Source organism: Sylvia atricapilla, chromosome 2 (genome assembly GCF_009819655.1).
Source record: "Sylvia atricapilla isolate bSylAtr1 chromosome 2, bSylAtr1.pri, whole genome shotgun sequence".
Lineage (NCBI taxonomy): Eukaryota > Metazoa > Chordata > Aves > Passeriformes > Sylviidae > Sylvia > Sylvia atricapilla.
The window spans coordinates 99869037-99885990 of record NC_089141.1 but is presented as its reverse complement, the minus strand read 5'-3'; the positions used below and the strand labels follow the sequence as shown (position 1 = coordinate 99885990).

General features: G+C 46.8%; 1 protein-coding gene across 1 annotated transcript; it reads left to right on the top strand.

Moving 5' to 3' along the window:
• The first annotated feature begins 3922 nt into the window (after window positions 1-3922).
• Window positions 3923-16586, top strand: RS1 (retinoschisin 1). Its single transcript, XM_066340020.1, has 6 exons — window positions 3923-3989; window positions 11890-11915; window positions 12231-12336; window positions 14827-14968; window positions 15100-15295; window positions 16434-16586. Exons 1-6 carry the CDS (start codon window positions 3938-3940, stop codon window positions 16584-16586), a joined length of 675 nt encoding a protein of 224 aa, XP_066196117.1. The 5' UTR covers window positions 3923-3937.
• Window positions 16587-16954: the final 368 nt, after the last annotated feature.

The following is a 16954-nucleotide window of genomic DNA, read 5'->3' as shown; positions in this document are numbered from 1 at the left end:
TGGGGCTAAGACGTCTCTGCAGGAGGAGAATAGTCCCTAAGCTCCACTGACCTGGAGTCAGCTCTTGAGTATCTTTGAAGGATCAGAGTGGGAGGGTGTGATTTACCTATCTTAAAGATTAAAGAGAAAACATTGGCTTAACTTACTTTAATCAGAGACTTATTAAGAAACTTACCTTAATCATCATCATATTGAGAAAACTATTAACCTTTGTCAGTGCTTGTACTCACTAAACAAACACTCTGGGGTATGGGCAAACTGCAGTTAGAGATTGCAGGTAGAGATTGCAAACCAATGCAAAGATACTTGGGCCAGGTAGCAAAAGGAAAGCAGCTGTACATCCCACAGGGAGACCTGGCAGGCTAAAGTCATAACATTAATGCCATACTGATTCTAAGGGCCTGTGCAGAAATGCTCAGGTCTGGCTTCCCTCGGCCTATTTGCTTAGCGGTGTGTGTGCAGCCCACAGGAGGTGAAGCCAAAGCAATGTGGTCCCCATCTGGGGTAAACTGTCTTCCACAGACTGGCTGCTTCCAGGATACAGCTCAAAGCTGAGTCAGACATAGCTAGACTTTTCCTAATGTAGGATATGCAAGCCTTTGGTGTAGGTACATCCCATCTAATAGGGATGGTGACTCCATGGTGCCTATCCTGCCTTCAACAGCCACAGCACCCCCAAGTGCATGAGTTGCAGGGAATGGGCCTGGGCCTAGTGGCCAGCACTGGGTCTGCCTCATGCTTTCTTACATTTAGGAGAAAGTCTCCTTTTTCAGAAGATGACTTATGATCACATTTCAGATTTGTAAAAAGAACGTTTTACTCCGAGAGCCGTATCTTAAATGTGTGTGTAGTCTACTGCAGCTGTGTCCATTTGAAGGGGATACAGCTCCTGACTCAGGCTCTAAAAGCATCGACAGTCTTGCCCTTTCTGCACATCAGTATCCTGCTTCTGAGAGACGTCCATTGTTCACACGGACATGTATAAATGTGTGTTTCCCACATTCTCTTACTGTGCTAAAACAGAAGTGTGCTAGTCACACATTTCTGCTGAGACACTCCTCGTCGTGTGCATTCAGCTTCCAGACACATGGATCTGTGTGTGCTGCTCCGATTGAGCCGTCTGGCACTCTGACTTGGGGAGAAACATGACACTGCTACGTGGAGTTGCACTTCTCTCTCACACGAGTACCTTTGCCTCCTGCTTCCCCTCCGAGGCCACACACACATGCTGCCAGTCAGACTAAAAGCATCTCCATGGTGCAGGGTGATCTCTGTGTTTTTTCCCACAATCTGGCAGAAGAAAACGCACCAAGATTCCTGAGGGCTATGAAAAGATAGCAAAATGTCTTAGGGCCAATGGGACATGAGCTAGAGCTGGAGAAGACATATGGACAAAAGAGCCCAGGCAGTTTCTCTTTTACATAGCAGTGGAAATGTTACCAAACTGTCTTAATTTGGGCCATTTTTACTAGTCTCAGTTTTGTTCTGTAATCAATGCCAAATTAATCTCTATCCTTTTTGAAATTATTATTTTCTTTTTTATACAGGGCAAATGTAGCTATTTCTGATGCTGTGTTATGTACTGGCCATTAAATTTTTTGCCCTCTGTACCTGAAAATATTTCTGTGCTTGCTAGGAATTAACTACTTGATTCATTTAGCAATGCTATCTGCAGTGGCAGTGTGGTTTTGCTGTTTACAGTTATTAACATTAAGGACTATCAACATCATTAGACATAGATTGTCTGAACTGCATACTATTTATATAGAGACTTTAATGCTCTTCTGATCTTCATGTAAAACAGTTTGGTTTTTTGAATGCTATAGACAATTTTTTTTAAACAAAAGCTGCCTTTCCTTCTGTGTGGAGGGAGTTTTATAACTGGGCAGCCACCAGTCTTAAGAGTATCACTTTGGACAAAATGTTCTTTGATAAGAGCTGTGCTGTTTCTGAACACGTTCCCTGAGCTACTGTGCATTTCTTACACAAAATCAAAATGTATTCGAAGGGTGGGGTTAACCACAAACCAAGCTGATTTAAAACTGCATGTGGTGATAGTAGAGAATTTGGTTTTGCTTTTCTTTAAAACATGGTAGGTGATTTTTCTTTGTGTGAATAGCTCTCCTTCCCTGTGACCTGTCCTTATGAGACCATAAGGTGAGAGGCTGAAGCTCAGGTCTGGTTTTCCAAGAGATATGTGGATGAAGGTATTTAGGGATTTTTAAGCTGGGATTTTCAAACCCACGAGATTTAGATACCAACTGCTCGTCAGTGCAGAGAGAATAGATGTCTGAGTGACTTCAACTGCTCTGGAAATCTCTGTCTCTGTGGCAGCCCATTTTAGACTGAACAATATAAAGAGGATACTGTGTAGAGCCTGAAGTGAGAAGCTGCACTGCAGCAGATCCCCAGAGCCTGCCCTGGTACCCTCAATGGGTCTTGTATTTCTTTACTTCCTGGCTGGACTTTCTGGTGGGTCTCACTGCCCCAAGATGGGGAACAGCATGAGCATGAGGCCTCTGGCAAAAAATCAGGAGCAGCCTCCTTTCCTTAGAAAAATGTCCCCCTTCCTGGTGCCTGGGATGAGCTGCCCAACCTGCTTTCCCTGCCATGCTTTGATTCTCTCCCAGTGTTTGGGGTGAGCTTGGCCTCGTCCATGAAGCAAGGTGGCCATGTCTGTGCCCCTGGCACATGTCTGTGCCACAGGGGTCTGCCTGTGACAGCCCTCTTCTCCATATAGGTAGGGTAAAGTGGGGAAAGTGTTGGGCTGACGAGGCTAAACTCCTTGAGGCTGAGCAAAGCAGTGATCCCCCCTGGCAGGAGACTCCTCTCATCCATGTCACATATCCTGGTGAGTCTGGGATGTCTTGATGCTGGAGGTGCAACTGCAGTGGGATGCTGTGGCTGACAGGAAATTTACAGGGCATTCCAAATTTGTGGGTATCCAAAAACAAGTGAGATAAATCCTGTCCAAGGGGCTGTTTTTGAAAAGCGAGTATCCTTGTTTGCACAGCTATTTTGAATGAACATATACCAGAAGAATAGAACCATGACTGGCTTAACTCAACAGCAGCCTATGTGATCTAAGCAGTGCCTTAATCTATTCCCAGTGCATACAATCTGAGATCTCTTGAAACAAAGCAAACCGCTTCTGAAGAAATTGCTTTAAAAACCTTTATTAAAAATTCACTGCTAATTTCACATAATCAACAGAGATTGGAGGAACAGGTGCAAGTTCCCGTGGAATCACTAGCAGTCTGTTTTTATCTTGAATCAGTCATTCTAAAATCAAATCTTTGATGTATGCTAGTTGAGAATACTGTAGGTAGAACTGTTAGCAGAGAGGTTTACATCTTTGGTTAGAGATTTTTGCAGCCTAGCAAATAAACAACTGAAAAATGCTGGTTTTCTTTGATCTACTAATTGCAGTTTTCAGCCCTGTGCAATTAGGTGACTGGAAGAGTAGTAAGACCAGGGCAGATTTCTACACACAACTATTGCTAGGAAAGACATTGCTTGTGTAGAGGTATATAATTGGGGTGGAAGATAATGAATACATGCTATATATACAATAGACAATATATACTATACATCTTCTACAAGCATTAAGCATCTGCATTTCTGTAGGGTGAGTATATGTGGTTTATATGTAGGTATATCCTGTTTAATTTAGACATATGTCTGCATGTACAATCAGATTCACACTCAGAGTGTCAGTACCTCAGTACCTGTGTCCTTTTAAAAACTGCTACAGATGGCACAGCCTCTAGGATGGAGTTTGACAGTAACAATTGTGTGGTTGGCTTAGGATGGTGCTTGATAAAATCATGGGAATGGAGGAGAGTAAGGTGCTTAGGCAGCGCTTAAGTTAATCTCATGCCTTCCCATCAAGCCAAGCAGGACGCTAAGGAGCTATTCACAACAGAGGAAGGAAAAGATGCAGTTCAAGATGGGGAGCGTCCTGCTGTCTCTTCTTTTCTGGTACAAAGGTACGCACTTTGCCTCCTGAGAGGCGCTTTCAGATATCCCTCTTTGTGTTCCCTGTTTCAGCCACGCTTTCTTCTGCCAGGGGCTGTGGGGTACAGAGCAAGCTCTTCTCTACATTCTCATGGAAACATCATAATTCGGGGGAAGGCAAAATGTGGAGGAGACGTGTAATTTATGTACATGAGGGAGCAGCATTCTTACAGCTCTATGAATATTCAGTAGTAAAACTCTGTTTCAAAAAAAAATAATTGCAGTGTAAAAAAATTGCCATATAATTTGTCAAAATATGAATTTGCAAAGAAAATTGTAGTGCAGCTGAGCCAGTGTGTAGATAATAATGCTGATTTGAAAAATGAGGTACAGTATAACATGAAAGACTGGTCCTTCACTAATCAAAACTCCTGATTAATCAAAAAACTGATCATTTTCTCTAGCAGCAAGACCTTGCTGATGAAGATTGCCTTTTTTTTTAAAGGCCCTTCAAGGTATTTTGGCCTGGAAAAGACTTCCAAAGATATTTTTGGAACAAAAAGCAATTCGTAAGTCTAGAAAATGGGAAAGGTATTTACCAATTTTGAGGCTTTCTCATATTCGTTTTTCAGAAAAGAAAAGTAGGTAAGCAGGAGCTAGAAGGAGCCAGAAAATTTAGAGTCATAATCATCTTCCATTTTAATTCACCCAACTGTGGAGAACAAGGAGATAATTTCCTCGTTCATATTTAAATTTCTGGCTTCATCAAAGCCAATGGCAAAGCTGCTTTTTTCTTAAATGAGGCTGAGGGTTGCTCTTAGTAAGTGGTGGGCAGTGTCTACCGACATGAATTGTGTGAATCAAGTATGATCTGTCAGGGTGAGGAACAGATTAATCAGACAGTCCAGCTTTTCTCCCGTGGGTGTTGAATTCCCAGTGTTTTTGTATGTCTGGTTTTTTCTGTCTTTCTCTGTTTCCGTTGAATATTTTGCTCTACCAAATTTCATGGGTAGGGAAATAAGTGCTCCTCACCTAGCCATGCCTTCATTTCATCTTGTTATGTATGTACCCAGCTCTGCCGAATTAATAGGTCTTTCTTTTAATCTCCTAGCAAATATTTGTACGTTCTCCTTGTACTTTATCTCTTCACTCTCCTTTGTTTCACTTGGGAAGGTTACTGGTGCCTGAGCTTTTAAGAGTGTTTTTATACAGACTCCAGCATTTTTTCCCCTATGGGTGGCATAACTGCAATTAGTCCTTGGAATAAGTTCATATACCTTGCTCTGAATTCCAGACACAGCTTGCTTTTAATAGACACCCACACATCAGGATATTTTTGGAGAGCTTGCAGCAAAAAAATTAGTCGCAAGATCGCTTTCCAGGCATCACCCCTTCGGTATTTAATTTATTTTCCTAATTTATTGTATTTCTTAATTTACTGGCTTCACGGTCTAAGTGTCCTCTTGTGGATAAAAAGAGAGCAGCCCAGGTTGCCCCCTCACACTCCTGCCTCTCCCAGCAGGAAGGTGCCGCCAGGTCAGCCCCGGGAGCTACGTGCACTGATGATAAGCCGCTTAGCTGATTTTCCCTGGCAGAGCAAGTGGCTTAGAGGAGCCTCGGCCGGGCGTGTGTTCTCTGGGGACACGGTGCAGCAGCAGCAGCAGCATTTGGTGCAGCAGGAGGGTCCCGCCGCCCGCCCCGCGGCAGCTGCGGGGACACGGACGCGCCGCACCGCGCTGCTCCAGCCGCGCTCGCATCACCCGCGGGAACAAGCGCACCTCAGCAATTCGAGACAGGGCATTTCCCTTTTTTCCACCTGTTTTTTGTAGCTTTGGAAAAAAAAAATCAAAATAAGACCCCCCCCCCAAAAAAAAAAAAAAAATTAAAAAAAATTAAAGGCGAAAACATGCCTTTGGATCGCTGTAAATAATGTATTTACTAGTGCTGCCCTTTGGCGTAATCAATGCGTCTAATGAAATTACTATGCCGGCAATGTTCTGCGTAGTTCCAAGCAGGAAAGGAACAAACATGTCATTAAGGTCAGAAAATGCCGAACATTTCTAAGGAATGCTTTGGGAAAAAAAGATAATTAATTATACGTCTCATTAAAAAAAAAAAAAAAAAAAAAAAAAAAAAAAAAAAAAAAAAAAAAAAAAAAAAAGGAGGAAAGGTAGATTTGTGGGGTTTTTCAAATTAATTTTGCATTTTTCAGATCTTGTCATAACATTAAAAAAGTGGAAACATTACGGAAAAAGAGAAATTATGAATTTATGAATTAGATGTAATGGTGATTACCTAAATATATTTTATTGCCTTCAAATAAATACCAGTAAATATTAAATGCATCACAATACGAAAGAATGAAAAGGAAAACCTAATGAGAATCATTCAAATAAAGAAAATGAAACGGAAATTAACATATTACGACTGTGAAGAATCCCCACAAAACTAAGGAGGAAAAGACCAGCCAATGAAAAGCCTCAGAGAGAAGCTTAGCACAAAGCATGAGACCTCCCCTTTGCAGGTTGGTGTCCTCTTGCCCTCATTTCCTGGCTCTGCCCGAGGCTGGCAGTGATCGGCAGAGACCCGTGCTCGGAGGGTGATGTGTGCCGGGGTGGTGGTGCCCTGCTGGCTGCTGCTGGGGCCACAGTGTCATCTGCAGGAGAAATCATCTACAGCCCCCAATCTACAGGAGAAACAGGCTGGGCATTTGGCCCAGTGTGGCTTTAGGTGTTGGATGAGCGCCCTGCTTTCACCAGCCTGGCTTCCCGTGCCCTTGGGTGGACACAGATGTGCACTGTCCTGGAGGTCTCTGCCTGCCGGCACAGCTCTCACGGGCCATTTAAAGCCCACGCTTTTTAGAAACAAAGGTGCTGTTTGCGCAGCTCACGGCCCCATGGAGCACGGCCATGGAAAAAAGCCCCGGGGGAAAATCGACAAAAGCAATCGCGAAGCGTGTGGGCAGGGCGGCTGTGCTTGCCAAGGGGACCTGGGCACCGGCCACAGCCGCAGCAGGGACCCCTGGCACCATTGCCTCTGGCACAGGGGCAAGGAGAGATGGGGAGAACGCCACAAATGCGGCAGCTTCCCGAAATGCGCCTTCTTACAGAGGCTGGTGCAACCTGATGTGAGTCACCTCAGTCGCCTGGCACGATTTTCAGGGCTGGGATGTAAAAATAGCCTAAGTTAATAATATAGCAAGATACAAACTAGCACCCAATGGGCCCAGAGGCACTGCAATGCTTTTTTTCCAGTGTCTCAACCCTCTGTATTGCTTACAGGCTGTTACCTAACTCTGCTTCCTGATGCTCCCTAATGCGGGGCTCAGGGAAAAGAGCCTTTCAGAAAGCATGATAAAACCAGTGCCACCCATTCCAGCCATGCCTTTCGGTTTTGTGACCTTTTGGAGCTTTTCTGGGGTTCCAGTCATATTTTTTCTGGGGTTTCAGATGTTTTCAAAGGAAAACATCTGAAAGGAAAACTCCTACCCCATAGCCCACAGGTGCAGAAGGGAAGCAGGTGACTATCTGTGCAAAAGGAGCCACTGTGCCCAGGACTGCTCATTGTGCACTGCTGCATCCACTGGGAGGAGAGAAAGTCATTTTACTCTAAGCGCTGTTAAACTGAGATGTTGCTTTCAGAGATGAGGCAAAAAAATCAACTATTTTTTTAGCTGAAGCTTTTAGGAAGCCTATATAATAAAGTAAATAAATAAAGAGATTCACATTTTCCACGTAGTTTTCCTGCAATTATCACATTTATGTGGACTTATTCCAGTAAATTGAGTGACTGACACTTATTCTGTGTTATATTTTATTTCTCTCTTTTAATATTTAAAATGTGTTTTCTCATGCTTGTATATCTGTCATTAATTCCTGCACTAAAAGTTGACTTGCTGCTGTGACTTTATGGTCAGGATAGAGAATATGATTCCTCAGGGTTACTGTACTGAACAGAGCCTTTGGCAGTGTTACTTCTGCCCACACATATCCTCCTCCTTTCTTTCTCTTGTTTAACCACATTCCTAATGATTACAGTTTTTCTGAGTAACGCAGCTACCTGTTCCTGTCATTAAAATGCCAGCAGCTGAGTTTCCTTGCTATTGATTGCCCATTTTCCCAAGTAATCCTAAGCTGTGGCTGCTGCTTTATCCAACTTCCACCTCAGTAAACCCCATCCTGGCACCCCAAGGCAACCTCTGCCAGCTCTCTTCTTTCTGCCCCAAAGCTGGACCAGTTCCTGGAGTATCATTCCCCTTCATCCTGCTCAGCAGCAAGTGCCAAGTGGAGACATCTCAGGACCTGGGCTTCAGCCCAACCTCCCCAGCACAGGTTCCCTGGCACAAAATCATCCCCTGGATTTTGTCCCAAGCCCTGGTCCCTAGATCCTGTGCTATGGAATTTGTGCATGGCAGTGCTCTGGACACACCACGCTGCAGGTGGGATGAAGGGACAGGAAAGGCGCATGCCTTATCTCCTTGCCTCCCACAAACACAACTAATAATTTATTTCACTGAAGTGATGATTTGCTGAAGCTCCTGAGGGGGCTGTAAATAGACCTCTTTCCTTTTTAATGTTTTGGGGTTTTGGTCAGTCCTGTGCTTTTAAAACAACAGCCCCTGGCGGCCGTGCAGGCCTTATGACTCTCCCTTGAATTGCAGCAATTCGTTCTGTCTGACCTACAATTACCAATTATCTTTGTAACCTTCCTTGAAGGCAAACATGCTCGCTATAAAAGCATGCTGCCCATCACATTTTTAGACTATTGGCAGGCAGCTTTCCTCTTCATTTCCTTTGTAGGGCAGGGCCTGTCACAGCTGTAAACACACCAATATATCAATTACTAGGTTTTGTGGCCAACTGCAGGCAAGGGCGTCTTTCATTTGCTTTGCTCTCCCAGGGCCAGGGGTTATCAGGCTGCACTGCCCAGGCAGGGCATTTGGCCACCCACTGCTATGCTTACCCCATGCCAAGCCTGCTGCTCTGCTGTACCGAGGTTGGATGGCTGAGCTCCTTCTGGGAGGGAGCCCTTAGCAGTGCACCTCTCCTGGCTGGAAAATGAGGAGGCTGAATTCCTGTTGGAGGTGTTTAAATCAGCAAGTTACGCAGTGACGAGTGCAGGTGCCCAGCCCAGCCGGGACAGCCAGAGGAGCAGCATTCCAGCACCTGTGCCCTGGCACTGCCTTTGCACCACTGTTGTGCTGTGGGACTGACCCAATAAAACATTGCATTGAAAAAAAGGGGGTTTGTGCTTGAAATTCACACCCTTTCTTGATTTGCTGTGGTGTCCCCTGGCAGATGAGGCTAAAAACCCTCAAAGCCACTCTCGTAGCTCAGGAGCAGGCACCACTGGCTGAGTGCAGCCACCCACAAAATGCTGGGTCATCTGGGGAGGAGGATTTATTCCTGGTGCTTGAATTGATGCTAACGTACACCCACTCACCTGAAATCTATTTGGTTTTTGCCTGTTATTTCACTCACAGCTGTTGAGTTACCAGCTGCATGTGTCAAGGGCATATTAAGTTTTGATCTTGGCTTTCAAAGGGAGGGAGTTGGGAGGTCTATTGAAGGGCTCAGCATGGTCACAAAACAATATCCTACACCATCCTGGTAACTCGCATCCCCTTTCCCCACCCCAGGCATGCAGTGGCTCAAGAACAGGCCTCACCACACTACAGTCATGGAACATAACTTCCTTAGGCTAATGGCTGGACTTGATGATCCAGAAGAAGCCTTTTCCAACCCCTTTTCTAGGCTAAAGTACATGAAACCACTGTAAGAAAACCCCCAAAAGTTTTCTCCACAAAAATCAGTGTTCTGAACATGAAAATAAAGTGGTTGAGCAGATAGGAGGCAAGCCTGCAGCCCTGTGAGCCAGGCATTGCTGGGCAATGGGAACACGCAGCAGGATGTGATGGGTGGTGAGCCATCACAGATGTCAGGAAAAGGAAGCCCTTGCAGCTGGTCCTGGAGCAGGGCACCTGTACTGCTGGGAAAGGACACCACTCCATGGGTCAGGGTGGCATTAGAGACACCTGCAAGCCCGGATGTCATGTCCCAGGTACCAATGCCTCTCCAGCACTGGCATCAAACAGCACAGGAGAGGCAGGCACTGCATTACTTTTATTGGCAAAGATGGTCAAGTTTGGTAAGTGATAAAATCCTGGTTTCTCTTGCATTGAGAGACAGCATTAATTAAATCACCTTCATACAGGTTTAAGTCAAACCTCTTTGCCCCACGTGGCACAGCACAGGGGTGGCTTTGAGTTTGCTCCTCTGCCTTGGTTTTCTGATTGCACAATGGGGTCCCAGAGCTTGCCTTGGTAATTTTCTGCTGGGAAAGGTTTAGTGCAGTGCTGTGTGGGGCCCCCAGCCTACACTTTCAAGATACCTGGAGATGTACAAGCATGTTTTCCTCCTGATCATGTTGGACTCTGGGTGATCCCTGCCTCCCATCTGGGCCTGACTATAAGCCACAACTTTTTATTGTAGACTGGCATTTAATTCTCCTTCCAGGGCCAGTGCTGTGGGTTAATGTGGTAAGTTTCTGATGCCAGAAACGCTGCTCTGGGACAACGAAACTCAGGAGACCATCCCCGTGTTAGAGAAAGGAATTTTAAAAAAAATCTCTTATCATTTTGATTTTGGAGGTTTTTCTTTTAGACTCTTGATACATTTGGACTCATTTTCACACCCAAGGAGCAGTTGCATTTCAGTAATAAACAGAGCTTTGTATATAGTTTATATTTCAGCTGATTATAATTGCACTGTGTTTGTGAGTCTTTTGAGCTGGAACTTGCTATAGTAATGTAAGATGTAAATTCCCAGCATTAGCTGGAACTTCCTAGGTTCAGCAAAGTGACAGTGTATGAATGAATAAATCATAACTAGATTTCAGTGTATAATTCAGAGTCTAATTCATTTGGTGAAAAAATTGTCTTTTCATATTCAAAAAACCTCTGGGGATGGCAGGTTTCTCATGGCTCCTGTATGCAAGTTTTACCTGCTCAATCCCTTTTTCCTTACTGGCTTGTAGATTCCCTACATCTTTGAAAACCTGATGTTTGACATTTGACTTGTGTTGATGAGTTATCAGCAGTCACAGGATTATTTTTTATTATTTTATTTTCATAGCTGTTTGGGAAATATTCTACCAGTCTAAAAACTATTAACATACTCTGCTTTGGACTTAGGCAAAAAGAGCATTTCAGTAAGGAAAAAGCCTCATTAAAAATCTATTGCTCAGTAAAAGGCAGGAGATAAAACAGGTCAGATGTTGCAAAAATAGCATCTCTTCCTCCATAGCCACAATTACTGGTTTTCCATAAGAAAGAAAAAGGAATCTTGTCTGTAAGACAGATTAGGAAGGCCTATTTACATTTCTTTTTTCTTCATCATGTCCAGAGGGAGTGATCTCAGGCCAAGCACCTTGTGAGGTGCCCTATCTCCTCCAAAGAGGCTTGGGATCTGCAGTGGCACCAGGCTTGGATTTCACCCTTGAAGTTCATCAGCTTAAACGTTTTAAGGGGAAAATGTGACAGGGAAAGTGTACAGCAGAAAGACAGAAAAAATGGATATGGGCAAAATTAGCTGTAAAGCAGACTGAGGGGTCTACCATATGTTTTGCCTCAGGGTGATTCAAGTGTATCTGATCAGGAAGAGGAGATGCCAAAGGTGTCTGAAGGAAAACCCCATGGAGGAGCAGAACAGGCATGAGCTCATGCAGCGCCCTGCTCCTGCCCATGTTCTCTTGCTTTCTCCTGGCAATCAGTTTAGGGAAATGTGGTAGATTCGTCAGTCCTTCCTCTATTTATTTGTCTCTATCTCAAGAGTAAATGTTGATTATATTTCCTGATGTTTGCCAATGGCATCTTTGTTTCTGATCTCTCTCTCTCTCTCTCTCTCTCTCCTCCCCTCCATGCCCACTGCCCAGCTGTGATGGCCCTTTCCACAGGAGAGGTAAGTCTCTCTGGATAGTTCAGCTTCCAGGAAAATGCTGGGGGTCTGACACTGCCCAGCCCTGGTGCCTTGGGGCAGAAGGAAGAATGGCACCTGGGCCTTCAAGCTCAGGCACATGCTCTGACTTCTGAATCCAAGGGGATCCAGTCGTTCTGTGCTTTGTGCTGAGCTGGCAACAGAAAAGGGTCTCAGACAAGATGCAGCAGTCCAGATAGGCACAAGCATTCATCTAAGGTTCAGAATTCAGATTTGGCCTCGTGACACTATTGTTGATGAGTACATTGATTTATCACTCGTTTTTTACCTTTCCTTTAGGATGAGAGACTGGAGCTGTGGCACAGCAAGGCTTGCAAATGTGATTGCCAAGGAGGCCCCAACTCAGTGTGGTCCAGTGAGACTAATGGCTTAGAGTGCATGCCAGGTAACGGAGGGAGCCTTGAGCTGTGTTTGTCTGGTGCCCTTTGGAACTTCCCCTTTGCACCTGGTATTGCAGAGCTGGCACATTCCAAATCCAGCTGCTGATGGGGCTGGTGGAGCTGAGCCACTGTGAGGTGAGGGGATGACCCTGCACCATCAGGCAGAGGCAGCCCCCATGCCTGGGCCTGGGGAGGTCACCTAGGGTGGCCCATGCTGGCCAGTGACAGTGGGCATTTGTCTCTCTCCCCCTGGAGCCCTTGCTGCTGGTGCTGCCAGAAACTGGCTGGGGCAGCTACTGCCATGTGTAGGATTTGCTGTAGGAAACCTTTTGTACCACATAGGCTCACTCTCCCTTGCTGCAGTTCAGCCTGTGACATCTTCTAGACTCTCCAGGGACCAAGAAAAACAGTTTATTCCTCCTTTGCAGCGTATCTTTGAAAGGGAAGGGCAGGTGGCAGGTTTGGTTGATCTGTCCATGACCAAGGAGCACATGGGCAAGGAGTGGTGCTGGGTTTCCTGGCCAGGCCGGGTATGAGGGGGTGTTTCTCACATCAGCATTATGTAGCTGAGTAATGAAGGCAGTTCCCTTGTTCTCCTCAATGAGGAAACTGGGAGTTTCCACTGTAATTCCACTGTAAGTCACTGCCCCCAGAGAGGGGCTTTGCATTCCCCCTGCCCAGCCCAGCCCATGTGGTGCGGCCTGGCATTCCCTGCTGCTCAGGACAGTTTGCAGAGCAGACATGCAGAGCTGGCATGGCCAAAGGGAGCAGCCACCCTCACAAACACTGCATGACTGTTCTCTGGCTTGGCAGTAACAGCATTCAATGGTTCAGCTGCTTTGGCTGGGCAGGCACCAGGCGTCTGTTTTGTCAGGTCCCTGTGCATGGCACAAACGGACTCACCAGAAGGTGACCTGCTAATTGCATTACAGTTGTGTGGTCTGCGGATTAGTGTTGCTAAAAGTAAAGTTGGGTGGTGTTTGAGATAAGCCTGACATAGTAAACACACAGGGCCACACTCTTGCACAAGGGGAGCAAGGCTTTTAACGTGGTGGAAAAGCGTGATGTTTCCATGCCTGGAGGAAGGCGGGACAGTGGCTATATGTTTTCATGGGGAAAAACATGTTAATGAGGTTCCAGTGAGCAAGATATGTTAATGAGATATTGATGCATGCAATATTGACCTAGTAGGGCTTGCTAATGAGACATTGACCACATGGCTGCAGTGCTGGGGAGTTGCACTGGGGAGGCCACAAGTCATGCCAGGTTCTGGGCACCCACTGATGATCCCCACATGTTGATTGTTTTTAACACGAGGCAGCACGGTGGTTGTTCAGTCATGGATGAGGCAAGGAAACCTCTTACCTCCAAGTGAAGCTGCATAGAGCTTTGCTTGCTCCTTTATTGCTGAGACCCATGAAACAGACTATGCTAAACTGGAGAAAGGGACAGAATTACCTTTGGGGACTCCAGAGGCTCCACAGGCTGCAAAATCAGAAAATGCTGCCTATGATATAGATGTTTGCCTATAGATGATTGCCTAGGCAATTCCTATGTGACACCTGAATGCCTTCATTCTGTGTAGCTTGATACACAGTGATAACCTGATCACATAAAAAAAAAGATGATAACAAAAAAACCTGCAGCTAGGTCCAGGTAGCATGAAGGTGCTCAGCATCACTGAAGTCTTGCCTTCCAGAGCACTGTGTGGTGACCCACCACAGGAAGTTTTAATGACAAATGAGTATTTCTTTCTCCAGTAGTTTTGGAGCCAGTGGTAGTTGTGTTGAATTTCTCACCATTGCAGAAGACAGTTGTGGGGGCAGGATTGTTACCCTGAACATCTGCAGTCAAAAACTGAGATGGAAATCCCTGAGCCCTCGGCAGGGCTGAGCATGACACCCCACTGGCACCAGAGCACCTGCAAGTTTTCCACAAGGGAAGGCCACCTCCAGACACAAAGATGGTTCCCACAGCAGAAAATGCAGATTTGAGAGTGCTTGTGGAGGGATGAACCAGAGCTGGTTCAGTAATTTTGCCATGCAAATAGAGCCATAAATCAAGACAGTCATCGGAGGGGCAGAAGGTAAAGCCCAGGAAGAAAAGTGCCCAGCATTACTCAAGAACCAGGCAAAAGCTGATAGCCTGGAGGCTGGATCCAGGCTGATGCATCCAGTCAGGCTCTTCTTCCACATGCTTACAAGAGAGAAATTCAGACTGCTACATCTGAATGAAGCCTTTCCCTCAAAATGTTGCAGTCAGAACAAGTCTAGTAAGTTTGAGAGAGAAAGAAGGTCTAGAAATTAATACAAGCGAAGATTAGAAATGAAGACCCTATTGTCCCAGAGGAGGTTGTGGTCTGGGGTAAGATCATTCCCAGCATCCTAATCAGGAGAAGAGAGAGCAATGAAAGCCCAGGAGGTGTTCACAATGTGTGTTCAAACAGAAAACAGAGCCACTTCTGTCTGTTAAGTGATTTTTCCCTTGTTCTGCAGAGTGTCCCTACCACAAGCCCCTGGGTTTTGAGTCTGGTGCTGTCACCCCAGACCAGATCAGCTGCTCCAACCCTGAGCAGTACACGGGCTGGTATTCCTCCTGGACAGCCAACAAGGCCCGCCTCAACGGCCAAGGCTTTGGGTGAGTTCAAAAATGCCTCCCTGAGGAGTCCTGTGGGTGCGGGGCTGGGGAGCCCTGGCCGTGTGGGGGCAGGAGGCTCTGCCCGGGAGGGCATGGTGGAGGACAGAGAGGGGCTGGTGGTGTCCCCCCAGGTGTGCGTGGCTCTCCAAGTACCAGGACACTGCCCAGTGGCTGCAGATCGACCTGAAGGAGGTGAAGGTGATTTCGGGGATCCTGACACAAGGGCGCTGTGACGCTGATGAGTGGATGACCAAGTACAGCGTACAGTACCGCACCGACGAAAACCTCAACTGGGTGTACTACAAGGACCAAACCGGGAACAATCGGGTCAGTGACCTTTGCTCTTTGGCCCCTGGTGGAGGGGTGGCATGTCCTGTGACAACAGGTCTCAGAGGAAGGTGCATCTAAAGGGGGATCCTGTGGGAGCAGCAGGGTGGACGGGTCTTGGTGCTCACTCTGTGTCAGGGAGCAGCACAGAGAGGGGCCAATCCCCCTGAGGTGAGAGTGTGTCATGCTGAGCAGTGCAGAAGGACAGAATACATTATTTGTGTTTTCTAAAGATCATACTGGAGTCCAGATTGAACTCAGAGGCATTAGCTGGCATTGCAGAGGAGGCAGCACCTCCATGATAAAACCCCTTTCTGAGCTGTGGCCACACAGCCCCAGCCATGCTTCAGCCACACAGCCCCAGCCATGCTTCAGCACTGCACGGGGATTTCTTTTATTGCCATGTCCAGGGATAGTGTGTGATCCTGGTGCAGAAAAACTCCTCAAACCAAATGTGCAACTAGTTAAGTCATAACCCACCAAACCATTCTCATGCTGCACTTCTTACTGGTTGACTTGAAACAAAAAATTGCACTGGAGAGATATTACAGAGTGGCCTCTGATCCCTGTGCAGTCCAGCTGGGCTGGGGGATGCCACAGCTGCTGCTTTCCAGATGTTCTCAATGCCTGTCTGTGGGAATGGCCCTGTCCTAGCATAGGAGGCTCTGCTGGCTTTGCTGAAGTTCCTGCAGCCCTGGGGAGATGCTGAGCTTTCCCAAAAAAACAGGTCATGGTAGAAGATGTGAAAACCAGGCCAAGGAATGGAGAAAGGGCCCTCAAATATATTTTTTTCATCTATATTGGCTTATGTAGGAGCCTGGCTCATGAACTTCGAAGAGCCAAAGTCAACCATGCTCACTCCAGCCAAGCAGTGCCTTGTACAGGAAGGCAAATGAGAGAGAATGGCATGAGAATGGGATAAGATTTTCTGGCCTAGCCATAAAAAGTGCAAGACAGATGGAGGGACATGGCCTACTTAGAAAACTGCATCAGTGTGACAAAATTTGTCTACATCCAGCTAATCTTACAGTCTTTTGAGGGTGGAGGGGAAGGGGCCTCCTCCTGCTCTGCTCGCAGGCACCCCAAATTCATGGGACAGGACTTCCAGCCCCCTGACCACCCAGCCGTCCCTTCACAGGTTTTCTACGGCAACTCCGATCGCTCGTCGTCGGTGCAGAACCTGCTGCGGCCGCCCATCGTGGCGCGCTACATCCGCCTGATCCCGCTGGGCTGGCACGTGCGCATCGCCATCCGCATGGAGCTCCTCGAGTGCCTGGGCAAGTGCGGCTGAGCCCGGACGGGCTCCCTGGGCGCGAGTGCCCGCCTGTCCTGCCTCCCCCGCCGCCTCTCCTGCGGCGTGAACGCCCAGCCTGCAAAGGGCTGGCCTGAATAAAATGTTACTTCACACCGTGCCTGGCGATACAGCTGGTGGGGGGCTGTGGGACACACGGCGGGGAAGAGGGAGGGTCAGCGGCTGGATCCTGTGAGATGCAGTGCTTCTGGCTCTGGGTGTTAGGCTGGGGAAATGGTCATCACGGTGTGCTGTGAACGCTGAAATACATGCGGATGAGGTCCAAAGGCAGGGCTTGGATTGGCAGGACAGACACCTCACCTTCATGCCCTGAGCCAGGCTGGGGCCAGATCTGGCCTGTCCCCGGT